Source organism: Babylonia areolata, chromosome 18 (genome assembly GCF_041734735.1).
Source record: "Babylonia areolata isolate BAREFJ2019XMU chromosome 18, ASM4173473v1, whole genome shotgun sequence".
NCBI lineage: Eukaryota > Metazoa > Mollusca > Gastropoda > Neogastropoda > Buccinidae > Babylonia > Babylonia areolata.
Window position 1 is genome coordinate 3,045,717 of NC_134893.1, and position 10,000 is coordinate 3,055,716.

The following is a 10,000-nucleotide window of genomic DNA, read 5'->3' on the forward strand; positions in this document are numbered from 1 at the left end:
CCACCAGGCGTCGTTACCGAGATTCGAACCCGGGACCCTCAGATTGAGAGTCCAACGCTTTAACCACTCGGGCTGTTGCGCCCGTCAGAGCCCACGTGAGCAGCACATTCCCTGAGGACCTTTGGCTGGCGGCAGACATCCATCCGGCCCATGGCCTTGGAGGGGAGTCCATGGCAGTGAGGAACCTGTACACGCCACTAGTTTGCAGTGATGGTGATATCAGATGGAGAAGCACTCTCAACAATCAGCTACGGATTGCTGAGGACAAACTGTCAGCTGCTGCAGCAGAAAAGCGAGCTCGCAGAAAAGGGACGGCAGCCGACAGACCAGCATCAGCTTACACATGTGACCGCTGCGACAGAGACTGTCTCTCTCGCATCGGTCTCTCCAGTCACAGGCGACGCTGCTTGGTCCAAGCAGACAGCCCAATTAGACATTAGGTCGGATATACTCTATCCATGGTCAGCCATGACCGAAGGAGGCCTACTACTACTACTACTACTACTACTACTACTACTGATATCATCCATGACTGGATAATCGTCCCTCGTCTGTGGTTGCCTTCACCTCTACACTCCATCTCGCTCTCTACGATCGGGTTCGGATCCACTCTGTTTGCGCATACCCAGATTCAGGCACTCTACTGTTGGACGCCGTTCTTCCTCTGTCTCTGGACCTTGCATTTGGAATGAACTTCCTCTTTCGCTTCGTCAAGTCTCCACACTCAGCTGTTTCAAGTCTGGCCTTAAAACCCACCTCTTCACAAGATAGCCTCCCTTCCCTACCTCTTCCTTGTCTTCAGTTTCTCCAGTTTTAGAGTTATGCATGCATGTGAATGACTGGTGTGAAAGCGCTTAGATTTGTCTCTGCACAAAATTCGGCGCTATATAAGTACTATCATTATTATTTATTATTACTAATGCCCTGTATCGTGCACTAGTTGCTGAATTGACCCGTTGTGTATCTGGCCCCTTCGCTGAAGGCGTTGTCGACCGGCCGGAGCTGAGCATTGAGAACTTGAACTTGGAGCCATTGCTTTGGGTCCAGTGATCAGCTTGCCCTGGACTTTGTGGGCTACTCCGAAGTCTGAAGACACAGTTCCGGTGCCTGATGTAACGTCCAGAAGCGTTTGTTGTTACAAGGTCTTGTGTGTGTCTTCTTCAGTGTTGTTGCGAAAAGAGACCCCCTGTGTGATTCCAATAGATAAGTCAGAGTTTCTTTTGTATTTGTATTTCTTTTTATCACAACAGATTTCTCTGTGTGAAATTCGGGCTGCTCTCCCCAGGGAGAGCGCGTTGCTACACTACAGCGCCACGCATTTTTTTTGGTATTTTTTCTTGCGTGCAGTTTTTTTTTTAATTTGTTTTTCCTATCGAAGTAGATTTTTCTACAGAATTTTGCCAGGAACAACCCTTTTGTTACCGTGGGTTCTTTTATGTGCGCTAAGTGCATGCTGCACATGGGACTTCAGTTTATCGTCTCATCCAAATGACTAGCGTCCAGACCACCACTCAAGGTCTAGTTGAGGGGAGAAAGTATCGGCGGCTGAGCCGTGATTCGAACCAGCGCGCCCAGATTCTCTCGCTTCCTAGGCGGACGCGTTACCTCTAGGCCATCACTCCACTGTGGGTATCCCTCTCCAGGGCCTTCACCTGTTCTTGGAACTGAGACTTAATTGTGTCTTCTGCGGTGCTGATATGTTGCCTGCAAAGTTTCCTGTGTGGTTCTGGCGTGATCAGCTGGGTTTACTCCGTCTGCAGCTGACGCAGCTCAACTGCTCACTTCTATGGTGTTCAGTGGTGCATGTTCTGATTCTGCATTCAAATCATCCATGGCTTTGGGAACTGAAGGAAGGAATAAGAGATCCAATCACTACTACTGCTGTCTCCATACCTTTGCAGTGAGAGCAGAAGCGGCAGCAACAACAGCAACCATCACCACCACTACCACAACCAACAGCAACAACAACAACCATCACCACCACTACCACAACCAGCAACAACAACAGCAACCATCACCACCACTACCACAACCAACAACAACAACAGCAGCAACCATCACCACCACTACCACAACCAGCAGCAACAACAGCAACCATCACCACCACTACCACAACCAACAACAACAACAACCATCACCACCACTGCCACAACCAACAACAACAGCAACCATCACCACCACTACCACAACCAACAACAACAACAACAACCATCACCACCACTACCACAACCAACAACAACAACAACAACCATCACCACCACTGCCACAACCAACAACAACAGCAACCATCACCACCACTACCACAACCAACAACAACAACAGCAACCATCACCACCACTACCACAACCAACAACAACAACAACAACCATCACCACCACTGCCACAACCAACAACAACAACCATCACCACCACTACCACAACCAACAACAACAACAACCATCACCACCACTACCACAACCAGCAACAACAGCAGCAACCATCACCATCACTACCACAACCAACAACAACAACAGCAGCAACCATCACCACCACTACCACAACCAACAACAACAACAGCAACCATCACCACCACTACCACAACCAACAACAACAACAGCAACCATCACCACCACTACCACAACCAACAACAACAACAGCAACCATCACCACCACTACCACAACCAACAACAACAACAGCAACCATCACCACCACGACCACAACAGCAACCATCACCACCACTACCACAACCAACAACAACAACAGCAACCATCACCACCACTACCACAACCAACGACAACAACAGCAACCATCACCACCACTACCACAACCAGCAACAACAACAGCAACCATCACCACCACTGCCACAACCAACAACAACAGCAGCAACCATCACCACCACTACCACAACCAACAACAGCAGCAACCATCACCACCACTGCCACAACCAACGACAACAACAGCAACCATCACCACCACGACCACAACCAACAACAACAACAGCAACCATCACCACCACTACCACAACCAACGACAACAACAGCAACCATCACCACCACTGCCACAACCAACAACAACAACAGCAACCATCACCACCACTACCACAACCAGCAACAACAACAGCAACCATCACCACCACTACCACAACCAGCAACAACAACAGCAACCATCACCACCACTACCACAACCAACAACAACAACAGCAACCATCACCACCACTACCACAACCAGCAACAACAACAGCAACCATCACCACCACTACCACAACCAACAACAACAACAGCAACCATCACCACCACTGCCACAACCAACAACAACAGCAGCAACCATCACCACCACTGCCACAACCAGCAGCAACAACAGCAGCAACCATCACCACCACTGCCACAACCAGCAGCAACAACAGCAGCAACCATCACCACCACTGCCACAACCAACAACAACAACAGCAACCATCACCACCACTGCCACAACCAGCAGCAACAACAGCAGCAACCATCACCACCACTGCCACAACCAGCAGCAACAACAGCAGCAACCATCACCACCACTGCCACAACCAACGACAACAACAGCAACCATCACCACCACTACCACAACCAACGACAACAACAGCAACCATCACCACCACTGCCACAACCAACAACAACAACAGCAACCATCACCACCACTACCACAACAACAACAACAACAGCAACCATCACCACCACTGCCACAACCAACAACAACAACAGCAACCATCACCACCACGACCACAACAACAACCATCACCACCACGACCACAACAACAACCATCACCACCACGACCACAACAACAACCATCACCACCACTACCACAACAACAGCAACCATCACCACCACTACCACAACCAACAACAACAACAACAGCAACCATCACCACCACTACCACAACCAACAACAACAGCAACCATCACCATCACTGCCACAACCAACAACAACAACAGCAACCATCACCACCACGACCACAACAACAACCATCACCACCACTACCACAACAACAACAACCATCACCACCACTACCACCACAACAACAACAACAGCAACCATCACCACCACGACCACAACCACCACCAACAACAACCATCACCACCACGACCACAACCACCACCAACAACAACCATCACCACCACTGCCACAACCAACAACAACAACAACAGCAACCATCACCACCACTACCACAACCAACAACAACAACAACAGCAACCATCACCATCACTACCACAACCAACAACAACCATCACCACCACTACCACAACCAACAACAACCATCACCACCACTGCCACAACAACAACAACCATCACCACCACTACCACAACCAACAACAACAGCAGCAAGTACTGTCCTGTAAGCACCTGTGTACATACGAAGCAAAAAACAAAAAACAAACAAACAACAACCAAAAAAACAACAACAAAAAACATGTGTGTGTGTGTGTGTGTGTGTGTGTGTGTGTGTGCGCGCGCACGCGCGCGCGCACTGTATTGTTCCTCCCTTTCTCTTTGTTTCATGTATAATTCATACTACAATCTTTGAATTTCTACCTGCAGAAACACCCTTCACAACATATTGATTAGTGTTTGCATATGATATACATAAAAAAAACAACAACCCCAAACAGGACTTAATGAATATGAGTATCTTGTTGTCTCCTTGAAATGTACGTAACGTGATATTTTCCAATGAAATGTTATTTCAACGATAAGCGTGACCTGCCATACCAAGCACAATATTGCAGACAAGCAGTTCATTTTACAACTCTCCTTTCCTATCCACTCAAACACGAACGAACAATGGTTTAGTTTTGTTTTTATCAACCTGTTTATTTCAAATCATGTCGTAACAACTACATACAGTATTTCAAAATGCAAACAACAGATTACAAAAAAAGAACAAACAATGTCTATACGCATGTTGTGTCACAGTCATACTGAATGATATATTTCAAAACCATTATGTCATCATGTAATCAACAAGGTCATGGGCGATGGTTGAATTATGGTTTGACCACTATCACTTAAAGTATGCCAGTGTCCTAAAGCCGACAACTTTACACAATCAGAGCAGCTTACACATTCGGTATGATTATAAAATCAAGTTGTTGTTTTTCTTTTTGATGATACAGTAATAACGTTTGTAAAGGTCATTATAGTCAGAGAGTGTATGAAGGTCATTTAAAAAAAACAAACAACAAAACTGTTTCCGTGACCTTCGGAATGTTAGTTTTTTTTTTTCAGAACTGATTTATCTCGAACGGCAGTTAGTTAGTGCAGAATCTGAGTGATCTTGCTATACCTGTTCTAATGAAGAACTAAACTATTATGCTCAGCGCTTCTCTCCGGTAATGAAAATGTTTACAGAGAGAGAGAGAGAGAGAGAGAGAGAGAGAGAGAGAGAGAGAGAGAGAGAGAAAAGAATCACACACAGACAACCCCCCCCCCCCCCCGCCCCACCTCCCTCCCCTGACCAAGCAACAAGTTACACAGCACACCACTAACCAGAACAAAAAGTGAAGAGCTCACGTGGATGACGCAGCAGGACAACTATGCAATACTAAAAAAAAAAAAAAAAAAAAAAAAAAAAGAAGTAGAAGAAGAAGAAAAAGAGAGATCTAAGCCCCCCTAGAGTGGGGGCCGCCATCAGTTTCCACCTGTTCAAATCCATGAACTGAAATAAATGTCAGCTTGCACAACAGGCGAAAGGGGAGACGGGCTTTGTCAGCTCAGTTTACATTTTTTGTGTTTGTTTGTTATTACTGTTGTTCCTGTTCACTTTGAAAAGGGGACGTCAGCGTGCATTTACATCTGTGCAAGCGACAGTTGTTTTCCAGCTTCTTTCCCCTTCCTTTTGGAGAAGAAAAAAAATCGAAGACATTCACACCTGGATCTCAATATATATATATATATATATATATATATATTCTGTCTTTATATGCACAAACATAATGTATTATGTGGAGTACTACCATCTCAGTCAGCGAATGCATCACATAACCATTTTTGTTCAATTCCAATCTGGATAAATATGAGCGAATAACGGGTTGGTTATAATTATACGAGTATATAATTGTATAGTTTATCTTATTTAAGAAAATATTATAAATATAGTATCACGAAAAAGAATAGTAAATACGTTTTAAGAGATGTTATCAAAAGTTTCCAATGAATATGACGAGTAAGAAGAGTGGTAACCACGTTCACTGAAAAGCCATACACGTTAACATTCACAGACGCAACAAGATACGTGTTTTGTATTTTAGTCCATTCTGATTAAAACGTACTGAAGCTTTTTTTTTTTCAAAAAAAAAAAAAGAAAAAAAAAGAAAGAAAAAAAAAGAGAGACATAGACAGACACCTTGTGATATTCTGTATATGTGCGAAAATGATAAATCTATCATCACACACACACACACACACACACACACACACAGTGAGAGAGAGGGGAGGGAAGGACAAATTATACACATGGAATTGTTACAGCTCATGGTTGATGCAATTAAGAAATCGAAGTTATTTATAGCATGAACGCAAACATTTGGTGATATCATGTTGCATGGATAGAGTTTGAAAGCCTAATTCCAGGACATAATCATTAAATAAATAGATAAATAAATTCAAATAATAATTATGATAGATTAAGGGATGAATACATAATAAAGTACACAGTAAGTGTAACTGTATAGTTAATGAACCGAAAACAAATGAATAAATGGAGAAAAGACAAACCAAAAAGTGAATAAACACATTGATGAATGAATACAATGAACATATATTTTTTTTTAAAAGCGAATACCAGAAAATCTACATGTACGTCCATTTACATTATATTATCAGGTAAACCCTTACTTTCGCTATGGCGAGAAAAAAAACTTTTTTAACTTTTTTTTTTAAGCAACAACGTTGTGATGATTGTCATTGTAACTACATATATATTTGGGTCGATTTAGGGATGTGACTTAGACATAATCGACTTGTTTGAATTAAAATGAATATGAAAAATGAATATGAATCGGAAAATAAAAACCCTGTCATTTCCTAAACAAGGAACTGGGTTAAAAAAAATTTTTATAAGACTTCTATTCAGCAAATATCAGTGCATAACCTACAAGTGCCGTTGCTCTTAATGCAAACAATTTTGCATGCACGTAATTGCATTATACCTTGTTGTTTTACACCCCCTGCCCTAAGGCAAACTCCGTTTGTGATAATAATCAACTTCCTGTATGAGTGATAAGCAGTAAAGCTAATATTCATGTCACAAGCGGCATATCTTTTTAGGAGTATCTGTATGTCTCTCTCTTTCTATGTTACATGGTTCGTATAAAGTTGGAACACATGAAATCATTCAGTGAAATCGGCCAATGACTTCGCACTTTGTCAACACTGACATGACAGAGTAATGCGATGCTCAGGTTTTTTTTTTTTTTTTTTTTCCATTGCGGTACCGTGATAACGATGGTGATCAATATGGAGACGTATATCTATTGCCTTCATTACAAACATAATTATATTTTCTATCACGGTTGATAACGTTATATCATTATCGATTTATGTTACGATAAAAAAAAAAAACTGTCAAAACCTGTGAATGGGCAGTACATGTATATCCTTGATCAGTTATTATGTTTGTGCAAAAAACACCCAAACAAACGAGAACATTATGCGGCGGAAAGGGTCGATAATTATGGCCTGAAAAAAAAAAATCAGCTTTGTTCGTGATTTCGATATCACACAATACTTTTGCACATAAGTTTCGGAGGAAAACACAAAGACAGTATAAATCGTCAGTTCCATGAGCTATAAATGATTTATTTTCCTAAGTGCAGTATTACCTGAAATGTACAAAATAATGAACCCTCTAATCCTGTCACAAAGACACACACACACACACACACACACACACGCACGCGCACACACACACACGCACGCACGTACGCACGCACACACACAGGCACGTCATTTTTCATTGCAGTTGCAAAATGTCGCCTCAAACACAGTTTGAATTATTCCCTCTTCACCAAGATTGATGTCTGTATTCTGGAAGGGTTTTTGCCCTTACAAGGACCCCCATGTTCTTTAAACCATTATCATTTTCCCTTACGGTTTTCATGAAACCATAATAAACAAACAGATCGATCAATAAACAAATACATCACTGGATAACCACACACAATGAAAAAACAACAACAAACAACAACAACAAAACAAAAACACTCACACCATAAACCCTAACATATTATATAATGCCGATGTGTTATTTTTCCTTTATTTAAACCCAAGCCGTTCATTTCTGACTGAAAGAAAGAAACACCTTAAAAACAAGGAAGATTAATTGAGTATCATTCCCGCACACAACATTTTCCACGCACTAAATATGGCAGTAAAAATCGGTGGTTATGACGAACACTATATGTCACGTGAACACATGATAATAATAATCTGACCAAACCCAATCATATTATACTTGATCAAACGAATGATACATTCAGATGAAAACAACAAACAAAAAACCAGCACAACGGCACATCCACTGGATCAAAATTTAACATTATACAACAATAACAGAAAGAAACAAAAGCCAGAACCACAGATATAATGTATTTGCATATCATTGTGAAAAAGGCACGTGGTGAACACACACACACACACACACACACACACACACAAGCACAGAAACCCGATGATGCAGGTGGGAGAGTAGGGTAGAGTGGGGTGAACAAAAAAACTGACAAAAAAGAAAAAAAAAGAAAAAAAAAAGATTGATAACAGATGGCAAGAAGGCTCTATACAAACGCACGCGCTAGAACAAACATGGCAAGGAGAATACACCCACCCACCCACTCACACACCTTTTTTTAAACACCGTGAAACGAACAGTAAATGGGTTCTTTCCAAACCAAAATCATTGAAAAAACAAACCCAACTCTGATAACAACATGACCTCCCTCACCGAAATCCAGCCTGGTCAAATGGGGCACAGCCACGGACAACGTCATCAGCAACAACAAACTTCTCCCACTTCTCCTCTCGGAATACGGCAACAACAAACTTCTCCCACTTCTCTCGGAATACGGCAACAACAAACTTCTCCCACTCCTCCTCTCGGAATACGGGAAGCAAAGAAGGAAGAAACAACAACAACAACAAGAAGGAAAAACAATGACACACATTCAGCCCCACACTGACAAACCAGGGCTTGAATTTCCATGAGCGATCTTTTAGCATCGCTAAGTTCGCTTAACGTTAATTTTAAGAATGTTCCTATTCCTCTAGTCTAATTCCATACAAGCAAGGCTTTAGAGAAAACAAATCTTAACGCTAAGCGAAAGTGTACTGCTACAAAGATCGCGACTCATACCCCTCTGCAAAGAGATTTTTTCTTTACAATTCAGGCCACACTGACAAGCCAGGGCTTTTTGTTTTTAGTATCGCTAAATTTACTTAACGTTAAGAAGGTTCCCAACTCTTTGGGTCCTTACAGGCTTTAGAGAAAACAAATGTTTACGCAAAGCGAAACTTAACTGCAACAAAGATCACACCTCATAACACCCATGGTGAGATTTATTTTTTTCAATAGCTGTTTACAACGCCACCAAGTAAGGGTCCATCTTGGAAAAGGCCGTCACCTTCTCGGAGGTGGCCCTCGGTCCTTCTCCTTCTTCTCCTTCTTTCCCAGCATAGCCACCAGAAGCTACCTCATCGGAGATGACCCCGCCAGACCCACCAGACTTAGACTTCTTGCTCGCACGGTCCACAGTGGAATAGACGTAAGAGTCACCAGCACCACCGCTACCCCCTGGCTGTGGCTGGTCCTCTTCCGTCATCTCCAAGGTGGCTGACTTTTCGGAAACAGCTGCTGCTGCTGCCACGAAGCCATTGGCCTGGGTGGAAGGCGTGGCAGGGTCTCCGCCGGCAGCGTGCCTGTAGGGGCCCAGGTCGAGGTGCTCATCGTCGACGATGGTGGTCTCGATTCTGACCTCCTCCACGTCGTCCCTCTCCTCTCCT

At 43.0% G+C, this 10,000-nt stretch overlaps 1 protein-coding gene across 5 annotated transcripts in view; it reads right to left on the bottom strand.

Moving 5' to 3' along the window:
• Window positions 1–4,793: 4,793 nt before the first annotated feature.
• Window positions 4,794–10,000, bottom strand: part of LOC143292367 (uncharacterized) — a 48,542-nt gene continuing 43,335 nt past the window's right edge. For all 5 annotated transcript variants that reach the window (XM_076602575.1, XM_076602574.1, XM_076602573.1 and 2 more), the window contains one exon: window positions 4,794–10,000. This exon is cut by the window's right edge and continues 17 nt beyond it. In XM_076602575.1, coding sequence (XP_076458690.1) covers window positions 9,577–10,000 — 424 coding nt within the window. In that variant the 3' untranslated portion in view covers window positions 4,794–9,576.